The 19,727-nt window shown below is 42.0% G+C and overlaps 1 protein-coding gene across 1 annotated transcript in view; it reads right to left on the reverse strand.

Annotated features, from left to right (window-relative positions):
* Window positions 1-13,445, reverse strand: part of CERS6 (ceramide synthase 6) — a 99,160-nt gene extending 85,715 nt beyond the window's left edge. The window contains exon 1 of the mRNA XM_063400565.1: window positions 13,012-13,445. Within this exon, the coding sequence (XP_063256635.1) occupies window positions 13,012-13,181 (170 nt within the window). The 5' untranslated portion in view covers window positions 13,182-13,445. The remainder of the gene's footprint in view (window positions 1-13,011) is intronic.
* Between the last annotated feature and the right edge of the window lie 6,282 nt (window positions 13,446-19,727).

Raw genomic sequence — 19,727 nt, forward strand, 5'->3', positions numbered from 1 at the left:
AGGTGTGGAGGGCCAGGAGGACACAAGGCCCACTCCTGTGGTTTTCTGGTTGGTAACTGCTCTTCTGTGGGCAAAGCTGAGAGGGAACATTTGCCAAGCCTTCAATTGAAGAAAGCTCGGTGAATCAAAGCTGGAAGAAAATACAGGGCGATCCAATGAATGCATTGTTCATTATGCAAGTGAACTCATTCAGAGGCCTCTTTATGTCATTCAGTGTAAAGAAATACCTGAAGCACTACCAGGTAAGGCAAAAAAAGCCTTGTTGTGAGGCAGAGTGGCAGACTTGAGACAGTCATGGAGGTCATCAAATTTTAATACCAACATGTACACAAACCCCACTGTACTCTCTAAATCACAGAATCATCACGTGTGGAACAAACATCATCATCACCCTAAGTATGACACTTTCCTGTTTGTTTGTGCTCAGAGCTCTTAATAGCTGCTTATATTGTTACTCTGGCAGTGACTCCAGTTTCCATAGAACGCCTGGGCTCACATTAAACTATTTGTCACATGGACTGGCAGCAATGCAGTTTCAGCACGCTGCCTGCTAGGGCAACACTCAAATACTATTTCCAGGCCACCCTACACATGTAGACGGGAGCTACAACCACTGCACTGATGTATCAGACGCTCTTCTCCACCATAAAGCAGCTTTGTGCAAGAGCAGAACTGAGGCAGAACACAGGAAAGCTGTCACAAGGTGCATGCCAGCAGCCTGTCACTGAGCAGCAGGCTCAGTCTTGAGTCACTGTTAGAGATGTTCTGAGGGAAGGATAGAAAGGCTAGCACGTGGTCCCCTTCACTGCTCCATCACCCTACAGCATGCAGGAGCACTTCTTACTCTGTGCAAAAAGGGCAAGTCATTCTAGCTGACATCAAATGTTAACTAACCTTCTGTGTGTGAGGACTTTCAGACAAAACTAATACTTTTTGGCTGCACACATACTGCTAGACCTGAAAAAATGGAAGAGGGAGGGAAACATGGCACTTAGTTGGGAAAGAAAAATGCAATGCAAAAAATTTTTTATACATATATATATGTATATAGATAGAATTGTTTCTGCTTCCTAATTACTAAAACAGCAACCTAATTACTAGACAGATTACTGTATTACTAAAACTCATGGCTACACATGACCATGCATAATGTAATAAAATTTCTGGTCTTTCACAGAAGTTACATGCTGATAAAACATCACAACTCAGCAAAAGTTGATATCTAATTTATACTGGCAGAAGATCAGATTCAGGACATTTGAGTAAATAAATTATATTTAAGTGTAATTCGGATCCTCAAATCAGTTCAACCACACTCAAAGAAACTGTAATTTACACTCCCGCACACCTTACTGTATGCAAATAATCCAGTAAGACTGTGTGACAGAACTCTCTTTATGCATGTAATACAGTTTCACAAAATTAATGCTCTTTTTACATAAAAATTCATCTAGGAAAACAAATGCTAATGTTGGAAGACCAACAGCTAGCCTGATGTATGGACTCCAGGATGTTTCACTGGAAACTCTATGAAGTCACTGGGATGGGAGCATGAAAACCCCTGAACCTTATTTTTTCATGTATGACTTAGAATTTACCAGTCCATGTGCACCAGGCAGGCCTAAAGCTTTGCAAGAGATTCACAGAAGCCCCAAGTGAAGTTAATACAAGTCTGAAAAAGAAGACAAGATGCAAGTGGTAATATCTGGATTCCCAAGACTGTTTTTAGATATGAAGAGGAATTAATCTCACTATTTATTTGAAATTTCTACATGTGAACAAGAAGAAAATACGAGGTGTTGTATACTACTGCCTTGGCTCTTCATTCCAACAAGCCTTCCTCAAGACAGAAACCCAGGACTATGAATAAACAAAGAAGTCAAACAAAATCTAGAGTAACACCTTTCTACTGTGGTCAAGGTCTCAAGCCAGCCATGGGTATTCAAGGGAGGCAAAGGTCCTTTGCATATTGTACACAAAACACTGGATATGGAGGACTGAAATCAAAGAATCACTTTATTGGCCACAGAGCTGGCAATGTCCTTGCTTTGACAGATACCTCCTCTGTATATAGTTTTTCAGTGTGCTGTGCTCTAGTCAGAGAGCTGGAAGAGGATGGCAGATTATTTAGCAGATGTCATTTTCTTAGTCAATGCACTTGGGTTATTTCCAAATCCCTTAAAAAAATATTTCCTGGTATAGACACAGGACTTTACAGAAAGAAAATGTGAAAGAAGCTATAGTTTGCTTATGATAAACATGTGAAGGGTTTTGAGATGAGGATGACCAACACATTCTTTTTCCACCAAACTGAGAAATACTCTTGATAAAATTAGGATCAGCTTGAAACCCTTGAGAATCCCTAAAAATAAGTGTAAAAGCAGATGCTTCAAGGTAAATTTGAAGTTTCTTTTCCTTTGAGGCAACTTACTTAAGAGATTTGTTATTAGTATTTAAAGCTTTAAACCACTCTGGTGTTACACCTGAATTATTCCTATTGGGAAACGAGGCAAAACACAAGGAATATTTATGTGATGGATACAAGCAGCTGGGTTCCCTTCAAACCTTGGAGTCAGCTCTCAATGGAAGAGTGAGAAAGATGAAGTAGTGTTCTATTCTGCTAGCACATTTTTCATCTTGACAGCTGAAGGTAAATATCAAGCTAAAGATTCAAACTCTTGCCATGACTCTAACAAACCATCAGCCTATTTTCAAGAAAATCAACCTGTTAGGAGGTAATTTTTTCCTCAGATAAAGCACAAAACAAACAAACAGAAAAACACAATTAAATGTCCTGTGTATCATGCATGATACCAACTGGTTAGCTCTGGTGAAGAAAGTGTGATTCTGGAGGCTGGCAATGTTATAGAGATCTCATTTTATCTCTGCATCCCTGTCTTGTAACCAAACCCATTTATCAGCTTTGGCTGAAAGTCAGGACATCTGTTCCTGATGAAATTTTGACATTTCCAAATTTCCATTTCATTCCAAACTGGAAAAAACCCAAGTATTTTTCATGTTTCCTATAAATGCTCTAGAAAATAACAATGCCAGATTAGCACACATGACAGTACCTCTAATTAGGAGAAAAGATATGTTTCTTGTGTCAAATATCAAATTGTTTCATTACCACCCCAAAAAGTGACATTTTGAAATATCTCATTTTCTAGAGCAGTCAATATTTTATATCCACTGCTTACAACTATATTTTAACATAATGCTATTTAAAAAAAAAAAGAAGAAAAAAAAAAGCACATTGCATCAGAGTGATATGATGCCACTGTGGTATATAAATTACTCTCTGCCCCACAGATATACAAATATATTTTCAACTATGCATTTTATTACCAATATAAAGAATTAGTGAATGTGAAACTAAAGACTGCTTCTCTTTTTTTTTTCCCCTAACTCTGATTTACTCTTCTTGTCCTGAACACAAAGGGAATAAAAGCTTTTCCAGTAAGGCACGTGATTTCTGCCTTCTGTCATCTAAGCACCTCTTTCTGTCAATTTTTTCAAACCCAAAATTATCTTAAAGATATTGCAGTGGTGAGAAGAAACAACTTAAGTGGAACAAAACTAAAATTATCCTCAAAATGGCCCGTTATAATCAAATTTTGTGCTGTAGGAAATTCAAAGCATTGATCCTAGAAGGGGAATAGCATGTGTTTATTTCAAAGCAACTCAGACTTCATTTTGGGTACCCATAAGATAATTCCTGTCTTAGGTAGAGGAGGTCCACATCTATTTCTCAATTTACATCCCATCTGCTTACACAGCAGACCACAATAAAATCAAAAGATCCATCCTACAGAAAATGGAAAATCCAGATGTCCATTCAATCAAATGTTACGTGCTCTGCCCTAATTTTCTTCTGTAGGCTTCCAGTGATCTTCAACTTAATCATCTCCCATTCAGTTTTTGACACAGTTTACAGTCTTCATGCAGGCTCCGATCTCAGGAGCGCCCTGGAGCCCTGCACTGATGCCATTCAGTGAGGCTCATTTCAGTCACCAGGGTTGGAAGAGGCCTCTGGAGATCACCACATCTGCTGGATGGTCAATCAGGACTATGCCCGTGGTTTTTGGTATGTCCACAACTGGAGACTCCACAGCCCCTCTGGGTAACCCATCACAGCGTCTCACCATCCCAAGAAAAAAACTGTTTAAACAGTATTTCCTGCTTATCAATTGCTTCTTGCCTCTTGTCCTCTCACGGTAAACACTAAGAAGAATCTTTGTCCAGCAGCACTCCCAGGACTCCATCTGCAGTTTAATTTTTCATCATCAAAACAATGCAATCACTGTTAATTATTACAAGTGTTGTAGTACTAGAAAATGTTTGGTGTTGGAACTGTTCATATTTTCAGGCTACTCTCTTATCAGTTCTCACCCTTCTCTCATACTACTGTGTGGGAAAACTTGACAGATAAGAATCAAACACTCAATTACCACTCAATTATTGCTTCAACATGTACACAACACGTTTCTGCTTGTGGTCTAACCACCTGCTTTTTTTTTTCTCAATGGTTTCTTTCCAACATGATTCCCGTAATAAGGAATTAATTATACCCAACTGGACCTGATCATCTCATCAAGCAGCATGCTTTGGACAACATCAAGTGTTAAAGCAAGAAGTTTGAGAAAAGCTAATGGGCAAATGCAGAAAAGCTTGTCAACAAGCACATACATATTCATGACCCAGTCATTTCCTAGAATTTTGTTTTCAACAGAAACAACTGGTCTTACCAGTTGCAAGGAGGATTCTGGTCTTGACAAAGCACCGATCTCATCCGCTATAGCAGAGCTCAGGAGAGCTGCAGCCTTGATAGTGAACTGATGAGAGGCTGGAGCCCTTCAGCTCCCCAGCTGCACACGTCTCTTCCCGGTTGAGAAGTGCTACCTGAGTTCACCCACCACCCCAAAAATTTCTGAGCTCACTTTCCTTTCATGTAGATTTAATTTTTTCTCCTTTGTCACACTGTAATGCCCACTGGTTTAGACTAGCATTCCACATTTACACTGCCCACTTACAATGTTTCCACAGTTGCTATATCAAGGCTCATTTCTGTGCATCCTAAGGAAGGTACCTTGTTCAAACAGTCCCCTTAATAAAAGAACACCAAGCAGTCTGTCTCCAGCTATGGAGGCAACTGCATCTCAGCAACACATACATCACACAGTCACAACAGACACGAGGAAAAGCAAGCACAAGGGATATTACAATGCACCACTCTGATCTTCCTTTCACATTACTTCTGTGATCAGAAACTGCCTTTGAGTAGGCTCTTTACTCTGAGCTATAGAGCACAGTCTTATTTCCAAATAAGCAATTCCCTGCCACTGCAGGAAAGCATCTCTCATTAGCCTAGACAGTTTAGCTCATTTGTACCATTTCAAGGTAGACAGCATGGGTACAAAAAACAGTTTTCATAGTTTAAAGTTCTGTCTAACACCATAGGAAAGTATAAACTGAGAGTAGTCTTTGCTTCCACTCTCTTCTCAATGAAAAGATAGGAGTCCCATGGACGTGGTAAACAGCAGCCCCAGTAAAAGTTCAGGTACCTGAACTTTCTCAATGTCATATAGGAGCAGAGGTGAAAAGGGAGTGAAGAGATCCCAATGCTGAAGTGAGGATTTCAGCATCACTTCTATTAAGCCTTTTTTCTCTTCTGCTTGTGGAACTAAAAAATACTAGGTTTATCTCAGAGGACGGCAAAGGGCAGTGAGTAGATTTGATGACACCACATTATGTTATTTCACTACTGATAAAAATAGAGTTACTAGCTCTTACAAATGATAGATAAATACTATTGCAAGCAGAAATACTCAAGATAGACTCAAGAATGTAAGATGCTATGCCAGTGAACACATTCCAAGCTTTAACTTCTGTCTGTGCACCAGTGTTCACTATGTCAGCTAGATTTATTTCTTTTAATATAGTACTATAGGTTATTGCCCTCGTCCATACAGGAGAAACCAGTACAGCAAAAATATTATTAAAAGGAAGCTTCTACTGCACTTGCACTGAGAAAAAATGTGATTTACATATTTTGCTTTAAATATCCTAGAGTGACCTGTGAGCGCAAAGAAGGCTTTTCATCACTTCAGACCAAACTTTAATGCGCATCATTTATAATATTAAAATGAATTCTATGTCAGTAAACCTGAAAGATACTTAATTAATACAAGGTAGTCTGGAGACCCTTAGCATTTCATTCCTCCCTGTGAAAAACATAAATTGGATTAATAGCCAAATACATAACATGCTTAACTGGATGTTACACTCCTTCCCAATTCTTAAATTTTCTTAGTAATTGTACAGTTACCTTGAGAGTTAAAATTTGATTGTGCTACATCAGTAATAGTTACATGAGGCCTTTCAGTTGCTCAGAAATATTAAAGCTTACCAACAGCAGAATGTGCCATTAAGAGAGGTATTAACTACATAAGGAAAAGAATACAGTATACCCTCTGTTTTTTGTGCAGAAGTCACAACTTTGTGTTACAGGTCCACCTGAAAACCATCTCTAAAATTACAGCTGACTGTGCTAAATACTCCAGTTCTCTCATCCTGGCTGCAACTTGACTACTTCAGAATAACCAGAATGGCATTGCCAGAAACTGATGGACACCATATGGTGTAGAGTGAGTCTTCTGCAAGGACTGTGCTAAGAAAAAAAACCCACTTCCTCCCAGGGGACAGAAGTTCTCAACCCATCTGATTGTCAGAAACTTTGCTCACCTTAAAGCAAGTCATTAGTGATTCTCCTGATTCACACGATCAGAGACCATTCCTTTTCCTTGACCTGGATGTCCCCCAAAATCTCTTAAGTGCCCACAGAGTGACAGAAGTCACTCTGGTGGGAGGCACAAAGCAATCCAGGTGTTAGATCAACAACTCCAAGGAATTGTTGATGCACATCATATGCATCTGATTGTCCATAAGGCATCAACTACAGTCTTTACGCATAATACAGGATATATATACGGTATATTACATCACTTACAAAAGCTATAGTTTTATGCTGTAATTTTAACTTTCTTCTCAAAACTCCAAGACCATCTCAAGACAGGCACTGAAACACCAAATGCTAATAAACTCAAAACCTACTGCAGGCATGGGATATTTAACAACTTGAGAGAAAAAAACCAAACCTCCCCCCGCAAAATATGGTCAAATAAACACTGCTCAGCTCAGGCATTGACCCTGTTGACACGAACAGAGACAGACTTAAGGGAACAGACTATCCCAAATGTACTAAATATTTTGTATGGACTAATAAGACACTGATCTACAGATGTGTAGAAAGGGGCAGCATGCCAGAAGCTCTTCTTTTCCAAGAACAAATCCTTGTTAAAACACCTGTTAATCTGTGACAGGGGCAGAAACAGGAGCAGCAGAAAGACACACAGGTAATTTGGATCCAATCACGTGGTTACAGGAATCCAAATTGGAACTGCTGCCAGTAACTGGAACCTGCACTCAGACAAAACCCCACTAACAGTGGCTCTGCCTCAGTCATAAGCTCCAGCACCCACTAGTGACCCATCACTGAAACCTTTCCACTGGCAGAGCTGTGGTCTAGCTGTCATACTTCTCTCACACGGATATTTTAGGAATCACTTTCAATGGCATTCTCTTCTGGAGCTCAGCACGCATTTCCCATTTAACTCCTCATTTTAAGATCGACGCTAATGCACATCCATAAATGGCCCTATATGAAGGACATTCAAATAGTGTGCATTTTATCCACTCCACCTTCTTTTAAAGGAATGCTCTAAGACTATGTGTGAACACACAACTACATTACACAACAGAGATGTACACCAGCCAGCACTGGCAGGACCAGCGTGTGTGAGCATGCACTACACTGGTCTAAGCTGGTAAGACAGACAGGCCAAGACAGACACCAGCTCTCCAGGCAAAACAATCATTTGGTTGGGAAGTGTTAGTCTGCAAGTGTTAGTGGCTAAAGCTCAACCCTGCAATCCTAGGAAACAAAAACTGGTTATATAAAGAAAAAGATAAAATGACAGAAAACTAATAAGTCAAAGAAACACAGAGAAATGGATAGAACAATCAGCAAGATATAAATGCATTTTAAAGCTATTTACTGCTAAGGCTCTATTGTTACTTTTTAAACTGTAATTGTTTTAAAATTGAAAGGAAATCTTTTTTTAGTTATTTTCTTTCCAGTGTCTGTCTTCTCATACAAGTTAACAATTTCAATACCCTATTCAATTTTGACAGAATTAGCATTTACCTAATAGCAATCAAGCAAAAAGAAAAAGCCCTACATGTCATCTTAGGAAAAAAATAAATGATAAAAAAAAAGTAAAGAAGGAACTGAGAAAGTTATTGTCAGAACACGTTCATCCACTTACATACAAATAAATTACATCTGATTTTGCCCAACATACACGGAAGTAAGTAAAAAATCTATAAATATTACAGCCAAGAAAAAGGTTTCGACAGAAATAACCATCCCACCCAATTGCCCCACCCAGTCTCTCCAGATGAGGTTTTGGGTACTGGAAGTACAGCAAGCTTGTACACTCTCTTCCAAAATTTGCATCCTGTCTAGCCTCTTTCTTGTTGTAAAAAACCACCAATACTAGATGTCCTAGGGAGTACAAAAATCAAATTTGTATGTACACACTACACACCAGAAACACTTGTAAGACTTTATGTACAGTCATCTGAATGAATTTGTATAGTTATCAAAAAATACGTATATATGCCCGTACAGTCATTGTATCATGTCACCCAGATCCACTAGGAATTCTGCTGTGTCATACTAAATGAAAATCAGCTGAGGTTACCTTTCAGATTGAATTACCATTACAAAACCAAAGTTTCATATAAAAGCCATGAATTTCCATATGCTCAATGTCTACAGTACCTTGATCGGAGTAATAGTAAATTATGTGGCAGGTTTAGTTCAAGTCAGTGCCGCTGGAGGGCTGTTGCTATATATAATCAAGCTGTCTCTGACCTTAGCAGCCACTCCATCAACTGCAGAATATCAGCATCACCTCTGAGAATCCGTCCCCATCAAGGCCAGATTACAATAAAAGCAGTATAAGCCTAGCTTTTGATTCATAGAGTGATTTTGTTAGATCTGAGCCCAAACTGCTGCTTACAAGATGAGGAAAATAAAATATAGTGCAACTGCAGTGCAAAGATGAAATATGAGTAACTTCAATAGCTGAGCCAAGTGTGAAGAAAGCAGTAATATCAGACTACTTGACTCAGAAAATTGCAGGACCACAACAAAAATCTGTTAAGTCATGAATCCTTTTGGAGGATTCAGTCAACTTCTTCCTTGCGAGAAGTCTCTAAAACAGAAGTGTTACCTTCTTGCATTGTGTCCAACAAGCACGCTGATTGCTGAGAGAATGCTGTTTCTGTATAAGCACACACTCCTCACAGAGGACATGCTTAGGAGTTTAGGAAAGGATGCTGCTTCTGAGCAGTGAGGTCTAGCACAGAGCAAGAAGAGCCAAGTTATCCCATAAACAGAAGAAGAAAAATGGAGTTTGTCCAGAATAACAGTTATTTCTTTATCTTTCTTAGGTCAATCAAAACTACAGCACCCTGCTATTAGTAAGACCAGTTTCAATTCAGCTTTAACCTGTCTTTCCCACACTAGAACTGGAAAGGATCCAGGGAGACAGGGACATGTTACTGAGCACTTCTATTACCTGAAGACATTGTATAGTACAGGAGGTATCCTTAATTGCTTACATGCCTTTAAAAAGAGTAGTAAGACACACGAAATGGATACAGACTATGGGGAAATATGCTCCCACATTACCCACTGCACTGCTAAACTTATGCCATCTTCCAAATTACCAGGTAACACCATCTTTGTGCTTAGTAACTATAATTTTCTAAAATTTTTTGTGTTTAAAGAAAGAGATGAATGAGAAGGAATGGAAAAGGGAAAAGGCTGTTAAAGTATTTTAACACCTCATCTGTAACTATGATAACCTCAGCAGATATATCCACTAAATTTCATGACTATGAGATTATATCTCAGACCAAAGCTTTTTTCATCATCAGATCCACTTGCTGAGGGGACTGAACACACAATGAATGTTCTAATCTACCTTTTCCTTTCATTCAGGAGAACTGGTCAGGGATAGCAGGACAAGGAAATCAAGAACAAGTAACTCATTTGAAAGGAGAAAAAAAATTAAGAAGTGTCTAGATTATTTTCTTGGCTTGGTTAGCTGATTCACCAAACTAGTAACAACAACAATGCTCCCCATAGGATTAGCTTTGTAAATAATATGTGTATATGTAAAGAACAAAATTTCCAAGTTCTATTATTTCAATTCCACCTGCAAATATGTACACACAAATATATATGTATACAGAAAAAAATATACATCAACTTTCAGGATTGCAAGTTGTATCCCCCAAACATATTAAGAACTTTGTAAGTAAAGATATGTCAAGTCCAACTCCCCCAAATCATTTCTTACTATTGTGAAAATTCATGAATTTAGTACCCCTTCCTATGAAGCAGAGGAATAAACCATACTACTCCAGCAGCCTAGCAGTGAGCTGCTATGAAGTAGTCTGAAATAATGGCTATAAAACACATAATCAGATTCTTAACACCTTGTATCTGCGTACCTACCAGTGTACAGAATTACAAGAGCACCTGTATTAGACTTAGGATATCTTACAAAACAAAATAGAGAATACACTGATGTTACAAATACTACAGTACAGTCATAGATCTAAAATAAACCTGCAAGTTTTTAAAGTGTGTTACAGAATCTATTTTTATTTTTTCTTTAGCTGCTACCACTGCAACTGCTAAACATCTGCAAGGACATGTTGCAGGATGCAGCACATACATCAGTCATCCATGAAGTGAGTTTAGAAAAAACGTTTTAATACAGAGAAGAAAGAAAAAAGTCAATTTTAAAGATATTCCTCTCTTCCCCCTTCTAAATCTTGTATAATTGCAGACCTTTAATTCATGATGTGCATGCAGGATTTCTGTAGCTCCCAACAACCAAAGCACACAGGTCTGAAAAAACCAATTAACAATAAGCAAAAATAAAGCTTGATCGTTCCCCCATTCAAAGTCATACACAATCCCCCTGCTTTCATCAGTGGAAACAGGTCCAGTTGCTTTTGCTCAGCCTGCTTTAATAAAATGCTCTGCATGAAAAATCACTGTTGTACCATGCCATGTGGATTAATCCCACACAAAACAGCCTGATCCTACTCTCACGGAGGAGTTTTGAAATTAATTTTAAAAGAAAAAAAACCCATGCCTGAGTAATTGTTAATAAAACATCTTTGGAGGTCTCTCACCTACAATCGGGTTACCAGAGTAAGTGGATAGAAACTACTACATAATCACAGTAGCTTCACCAATGCTAACAACAGCCATATCAGGATCAGCAGAAATGTGAGTTAAACTTGAGGCTGAAACTCTCTCTCTGGCTAACTGTTCCTCCATTAAAACACAGTCCTGCCGTGATGCATATTGCAGTTCAGATGACAACAGATGCAGTATCATGCACCCACTTTCAACACTCAACTCAAAAGATTGCAAAAAAAAAAATTAATTATCTGACATCATCTCCTGTACTCATTACTCCAGTTGTAACTATATTGCAGTATTTAACTTGATTGTTTCAATTAACTTTTCACAACCTCAGATTTTCAGGCACAGGACAACTTTTACAGTCTTGTTCAGTAAATCTAGGAAGCAATACAGAAGATAACAACAGCCCGTGACAGCTTATTTTTCAAAACAAATATGGTCCTCTCAACCAAGCTAGGCATACATACAAGTTCTAACCAGGGAGAGGGAATGCTTAGGAAATTTGAAGTGGTGCCTGGCAGATCAGCTGTTTTATCATTTTTAAAGTATCTTTACAGCCCTTCTCAGGCACGTAGTAACCACCAGTCTTCCTTTATCTTCCTTGACTACCCTAATAGCATGTCTGAGAAGACAACACTGCAAACACGTAGGTGTTGGCAGCAGGAACGGTTCTTTTGTTCTCCGCTGTGGAGGGAACACCACCTTTGTCAGGCGGCGCAGCAGCGTGCGGAGTGAGCGCCCACTCGGCTCCGGCTGCTCCCGCGACAGGGGCCCTGCTCGGCACCGCTCACAGAAACACAGCCACTGCTGACCGGCCGCTACTCTGACGCCTTGTGTTTAAGTATACGTACATACCGATTTCTGTATTTGTGATACGCGGTTTATGAGTTCAGCAGCCTCGAAGAACGGTGAGTTTGGTTCAGAGATGAACAGCGTCTGGCGCGTTTCATCACTGAGCTTCCACATCCTGACAGTCCCGACACTCGGCATGGACCGCTCACTGACACCATCTGCACTGGCCGCGCACAGCTCTGCTCAGCGCCGCTGCCCCGGGCTGCCCTCACCAGGAGCTGCCCCTTCGCACCTGAGGCCCCACGCCGGAGAGCCGCGGCCGGCCCCCAGCTCCCCGCCGCGCAGGGACCCCACCGCGGGCTTCGCTGTGGAGAGCGGCCCTGCGGCGGGGCACGGGCAAACTCTCCTGCCGGGACCACTTCCCGCCGCGGCCCGTCGCCACTGCTCCTCCTGCGGAGCTTCCGTGAGGCTGGCGGACTGGAGCCCGCCTCAGCCCCGTGGGTCGCGGGCGGGCGCCCCAATCCGCTCAGGTGGCGGAGGGCCCTTCTCCCCCGCCCGCCGCGGCCGGCGCAGGTGGCGGGAGGGCTGCGCCCATTCCCGGGCAGACCTCGCCTCCTAGCGCCCGCGCCGGGCCGCGCTGCAGGCAGCGGGAACAACGCGCCGGCTGCCTCCTGAACCCCTCCACCTTCCTGCATCGGGCCCGCTACGTGACCGACCGAGGGGGCAGGGATAACGCAAGGGCCCGGTCAGGCCGGCAGAGAAGCAGCGGCGAGGGAAGACGCTGCGCTGCCAAGGCTCCTCGGCTGCCCTTGGGCCCGCCCAGCCCAGCCGAGCCCGGGGCGGCGCAAGGGGCTCGGCGTTACCTTTCGAAGAGCAGCCGGATCATGAAGATGCAGAAGGCCAGGGGGAAGGCGAGGTAGAGGTCCTCCGCCTGCGGGAAGGCGGCTTCCTCCGTGCTCTGCAGGTCCGCCCAGGTGACGTTGTGCGGCAGCCAGAACCGCTCGTTCCAGAACCAGGCGAGGATCCCTGCCATCTTTGCTTTGTCTGCCGCGGCGCCCCTCGCCCCGCTCCGCCCGCGACGAGGCGCGTGTGAGCGGCTGCCGGCAGCGAGGAGGATGGAGGCGTGTGTCAGCCCCGCAGCCGCGGATGATGCTGCCAAGCGCCGCCGTGCAGGTTCCCCGCCCGGCGGGGGCAGCGGCCGCCCCGCCTGTCACACGGCCGCGCCGGCACCCATTGGCTCCCGCCGCTGCTCGGGGCCCCGCCGGGCGGTCCGGAGCCGCCTTCCCCCGCCCCTTTCCCCTGCCGAGAGACCGCACCGAAGCCCAAAACCGAAGTGTCGCGGCCCGAGTAAGAGGGACCTGGTCCCGGAGCGCTCCCCGGGCCGAGGCTGCCGGCAGCAGCGCTGAACCCACCGGGCGCAGCCTCCCCTCAGCGCCGGCCCGGGTCCCGCCGCCCTGGCGGCTCCGCGCCGTGTCACCCACCGGCCTTTCGCCGCCCAGCCGGGGACCGGCCAGCCTGGACAGGCTGTCGCCCGACTGGAGTAGGCAAGTGGCAGCAGTGAAAAGCCCTCTGTGACTTCTGCACAGCCACGCGGGCCGGGGTCAGCTTCCGCAGTCTGGCCCCTGAGAGTGAGCCCTGCCCGGAGCGCTGCTCCCGGCCCTCTCGGGTTGAGGTGTTTAACCGGGAACGGGACTGTCCCGGGTGGAAGGACTCTCAAATATTCCATGACTTTACTCTCAACGCGGGTACAGCGAACAGGTGTAAATGTGGCATGGAAAAGCATCAGTACCCGACTCATCAGCAACAAGATTGAGGTTAGGACTGTGGCTTTGCATTCCTGACAAAAGAAAACCTTTTTCGATCTACGTAGATTTTTACCTCAGATTCCTTGTTGCCGTGTCTTGCTAGAGGTACACTGTGAGAGGAAAACTACAATTGATTCCACTAAATGGATTCCACTAAACTTTACGGCAGGCTTTAGTATAGCTATAGCCACGTGGTGGTCCCGGCACACACAAAATTACTCAAAATAGTAGCTGCTGTACCATCACAGTTTTTCTGCCCTGCCTGTTTATTTTAGATGGCCTTTGTTTTCTTCACTGTATCATCATACTTTCCATCAGGCTATGGAATACTGAGACACAGACCTCTGCACGTGCCATACTTCAGAGTTTTATCATCCTGCTTTTATGTTTTATGCTAGCTTCCTCTTTTACCCCGCTGGCTCTATTTGCCCTTCCTGAAAAATTAATTGCATAGCTCCTCGTGTTTGTGCTGACATTTCTGTGCTGAATAAAATCACAAGTCAAACATAATGCTGTGGAAAATGCCACATCGATTTAAAGGAAGCAAAAAACTTCTCTATATGGAGATAATTTCCATCTAGGATGTTTCAGGGAAGTTTCAGGAAATTCTTTGGCAAGATGGCTGATGAGCCACGCAGGTAAAGCTGCCAGTGAATGTTTCTGTTTTATTGATGAGACAATTTCCTAAGTGTCTGTATTATTATTCCAATTCAGTTCTTGTGGCTGCTTCTTGGGGAGAGAGTACAGACACTTAGTCCTTCAAATTGTCTGGAAAAAAAATTGTGAGTTGCAGCACCACTGCCAGATCTGCCTGGCCCCATCTCTTCCTTCGCTTTGTCTCAGAATTCTTCTCTGACATGAGCTGTCAAAATCCAGGCCTTTGCTGTAATTTCAGTTCCACACCTCTAATGAAGCTTTCCTCACATAAAAATAAGATTTTCCAAGCATAAGAAAGCATTTCTTTACTCAAATCATCAAGACTCCTTTTTTCCAGTACCAAAAAAATTGTCTATCCTTCTTCCTTCCAACTTCTCTGCCTTGTTCTCACAGTGAGATTTCACCCCTTAGTCAGCTGACCTAGAACTCCCCTAGAATTTCCCTTGGGATCTTACCTTTCAGCACATTCTCACAAACACCTGAGCTGGCTCCTGCACATACACATACGCCTCTCAAACCGTCCAGAGCACTCCAGTTTCTGAATGGATGTGCATAACTGAGTTCTAAATGGAGGTATGAGGGCACATCTTCAGAATGGCCTCAGAAGCATTAACTTTGAAATCTGATTAAAAGTTCTTTAGATATCATTTTAATGTCTGTCAATACACAGATAGCCATTTACTTCATTAATAATTGTGTTTAAGGCAGAGGTATTTTTAATCAGAAAACCGGTGTCATTATCCCACAGCTGAAGGTGACCTGTCTTTTTGCAGCCTATTTCAATATTCCAATCAGTTTAGAAGTACATTCAATATTTATGTCTGTTCTCATTCCAATCAAGTAGTTATTTCCCAGTCAGTACTAAGACTCACAAGTGCTGGTGCTTAGCTTTGCTTATGTACAGATAAAGCAAAGAACTTTGCAAAATGAACCTAGCAACAGTAATAATCTGATGATGCATAAGAGGTTAATTCCTGCTGAACAATTAGTGTAATTGACTTTTGTGTCAGACTGGAATTATGTTAGGACAATAGATCTCTAGGCATATCTGAAAATGAGTGACAGTTCAGAAATGTTTGGAAGGATGGCCAATTAAAAGCTTTTAATTGAATTCAAACTGTAGCTGTAGCCAAGATATGACTATGGAATAAGAATGCCTGACTACTGTGCTTTGAAGGGAGATATTACCACGGTGTTTTTCTTTCCTGCCCCCTAAATTTGTAATATCACAAAGTGGAGCCCAGTAGAACTTTACAAACTGTGGTCTCATATGTGGTCTCATATCTTGAAGGAACTTACTCTAAGAAAGTGCTAAAAAATTGGCTGCCCTAAAGGAAGGTAAAGGGCTGAAACTAAGACTGCTTCCTCAAAAGCCCAGCCTGGCACCTGTAACTACTAATAAGGGTTAGTAATAACTAAACAAAAACAGATGCACAGATTCCCCAAAAGTTGCTGAACTTATATTACCATTCCAAAAAGGAAAAGAGAAAACCGACAGCCTACACATTGCTAGTTCAAGACCTTGAGCCATATTGCTGGCCACCTGGAGGAGTTTGTCCACCAAAACAGGAAAAACTGCAGAAAACCCTCTTGATTTTAAAAGATTGCTGAAGATTTGAAAGGAATCAGCCCATTTTTTTTTTTTTTCAAAATCTCATTTAGTCTACTGTATTTCTGGAGTAGCATCCGACTTGCACAGAGGCAACTGTGATAAGACTCTGGACCAGTCCCTTTAATGAACTGGCTAGTACAGGTGCCAAAGAAACAATCCACTGAGACTTCTTGTTATCCAGATCTGAACTGCATTGTTCCTAAGCAGAAGTGATGGCTGTGGTTGATACTTATAACAGCAATGAGCCAGTCCCGTTTCCATAGGTCAGCATCATTAGACTGCCAATGGTGTGCCAAGCAGAAGGCCAAGAACTGCCTGGCCCTTGTGTGACTGCTCGTGTCCTCCTGGGGAAGATGAAGGGCCAGGGGCACAGGGGAAATGGCAGTGCAAGTCATGGCAATGAGCTGCCATTCTTCTAACATGTCTTCTACCTGCTGGTCACGACAGTTTTGTGCTCCCTTCTAGCTTCTTGTGCTACTAGTTTTGCCAGCTTTTCTAATTTCACCGAAGAATCACACTAACAGAGCAGCAGTCTTCATTAGAAAAGCTATGCTGGGCCAATCACATCAGTCCTGACTCTTGTGTGAGGTTGAATTTGTCTGCAGAGACTAGTCTGGCTTCACCCAATTACCAAACAACATGCCCTGAATTCAAATCGCTAGCAGAGCTCTGTGTAATAGCACTTAAAATACAGCAATACAGAGGTGTCCCCAGGTTACATTGCTTCATAACCTTCCAAATGTTTTATCTTGGCAGACAAGCAAGTTCTTTCACTTGGAAAGACATGCCATGGTAATTAGTTTGGCTGCCATGGAAAGATACCTGGACAAATAGCCCTAGCTGAAAGAAAGGTTTACAAGCCTCCGGATGGTTTTTGCTTTGTGCTGGGCTCCAATTAAAGTCAAGAGCTGAAGCAGAACTGTCCCATGAGGATGGTTCATAAGGAGAGGAGGGAGCAGGAATTGACTGAGTCAGTATGTATCCATGCTTCATTTGTCTTCATTGTTCACTTTGATTTGGCTTCCTGCTCTAGATTTCTAAAGAAAGTGTGCCAAAATGTATGTCCTAATTATGATACCATCATAAATCACTTGATTGCAATGTTGCTTAACTACCCAAATGTATTCTACACTGAACTAGGCCCACTCAAACTACAGTAAGAGTAGTCAGCACGTTCCATACCAATTTTAAATAAATTATCCTGAAAAAAACCCTTGTAATGAGGTTTGCACAACTCTGAGCAAAGACAGGCAGCTGGAAAAAGTGGCGGTTTTATCTTAAACTAGATATACTATGTCACACTTCAACTGGCCCTTCAGAAACATCTTCCTGCCTATTCATGTGGCCAGGTTTGGGCTACAGAGTCACATTAGAATTTACTTAGTAAAGAGACTTTCCAAACATGCATGACATCAGCATTTACTGTATACTGTATGCATCTTGTTTCCCCAGCCTCCAGACACGCTCTGCAGGACTGCAGACTTTCAGAAGCCAGGCCTTATCTCCAATGCTCAGTGAAATCTGGCTCTGACCAACCACACTGGTGTGCCTGACTTGCCAATGAAGATGCAATCTGGAGTCTGTGCCAGCTTTGTGTCAGCTGTGAGGGGACAGACAATACCTGATTCTCCATGCAATGAGAGCTCTAATCTAGCATAAAAAGTCAGCTACTACAATGCTGACCTGTCATATCATTTACGGGGAATTCACATTGTCAGTGTGAACTTGTGCAAGATCAGTACCTCCCATCTCGTGGCTGCAAGCTGTGTTCCAGTCCTGGCAGCCCGGGAGTCATTTGCTGTCTTATTAAACCACAGTCCCCTGTACTCCAGAAATTACTGTCAGAACTAAATTTTTTTATTTTCTAGTCATGTTCAGACAGCTTCCAAGGTAATTACATTCTGCCCAGAAGAACATTCACCTGGTCATCTGAGATTTTTCTTCAGCTCATTTAACATCACTGTCACAATGTCATCTGGTAGTTACTTGGTAATACTTTGTGTTCCTATCTGAATGAAGCCAATGCTATTTAGTATTTGGTTTTAAGACCCCATCTAGATGTAAATTCCTATTTGCCTAGAAGCTAGCGGACAGTTAATAGGCTGGCAATAAATTTGTATTTTCTTATCACAGATTTAAATATTTTCCTTATGAATTTCACTATACTTATGTCACAGCTGTACAGAATTTTATTTTCACCCAAAATTTGGGTTGACTGAAAATATTGCTAAATTAATGCTGAATTTATTAAATTAGCATTTTCATTTCCACAAATTATCACATATATATTCTGACATTTTTAAACCAAAGCATCCATTTTTTATTTCATAATTACATTGCAAGAATAAGGTTATTTTATTTTTTTTATGTGACTTGGAAGTAAGATACAAATCAAAGGACTGGGTAAAATCAGACACACAATAATTGTTTGATACAAGTTTATCTTTAAAGCCATAGATAGTAGTTAAAGGTTCCTTTAGCTATACTGACTGTGTCAAAATTCTGAAGATTATAGGTCACATATTATTGCACTTAAATCAGTTAAGTGGAGAAGATACCAGAAAGCTGAAGTGATAACTCAGTGGGCCACGCTCTCTGCTGGGGTAGCTTCCACTGTTCGTGCTCTGTAGTGAATGTGCCAGCTTACTGTGTCCTGTACATACAGTGTCACCTCCATAAATGGAAGCTGACCATCTTATCTCCCCCCTCTGATACGGACCACAGCTATTACGGGCACTGACACAGTAGATTAGTTAGGCATGGCTTTAAGCATTTTCTCAGTTGGAAATATAATACTCTGTTTCTGTTTTCTCTGGACTTCTGGAGAGGCAAAACCAGGGAACAACACTTCAAGTTTTCCGAGCTTTATTTCAACCCCTGCATGTGTTCTCTCTTTTACAAGTTCATGGGGGATAACCAATCAACAGAAAAATGAGAGTACCTTCATCCCAGCTATGAAAAAGGGATAGTTTTTATTCCTCTCATGAAAACAAAAAGCACCAACAAACTTCTTCTGTCATGTTATGTGTATAGGTACTATAATATTACACAAAACATTATATATACACCTTCATTTAAATGTTGTATTTAGTCTTTGTCATAATTTTACCTCTTCCTGTGGGTAACACTCCTTCAGTTAGTGGCTGCAGCCCATTTGTATTCTTCAGAGCCTTTGTCTCACTCTTGATACCCAAAGCTGCCATCCACCCTCCAAATCAGCTGGTCAACCCAGGCTAATAGCTGCTTTGTATTCAGGAACAGCAACATGCACACAGAAACAAAATCTGTTCAGGGATTTATCTCTCTATCTCTCCTTCAATTTATTCTCATCCTCTTTTTTTTTAATTTTTTTTTTTTAATAGTGGCTTATCTGTTTAGCAACCATGTTTTTGATAAAAAGTGTAAAGATTTATAAATGTCAGATCCAGGAGACAAGATAAGGGGGTTGTTCACCCTGTACAGAAATAGGAAGCCTGCACAGAGAACGTAATATAAATATGAGTAA

The sequence above is a fragment of the Prinia subflava genome, chromosome 6 (genome assembly GCF_021018805.1).
Source record: "Prinia subflava isolate CZ2003 ecotype Zambia chromosome 6, Cam_Psub_1.2, whole genome shotgun sequence".
NCBI classification, from domain to species: Eukaryota; Metazoa; Chordata; class Aves; order Passeriformes; family Cisticolidae; genus Prinia; species Prinia subflava.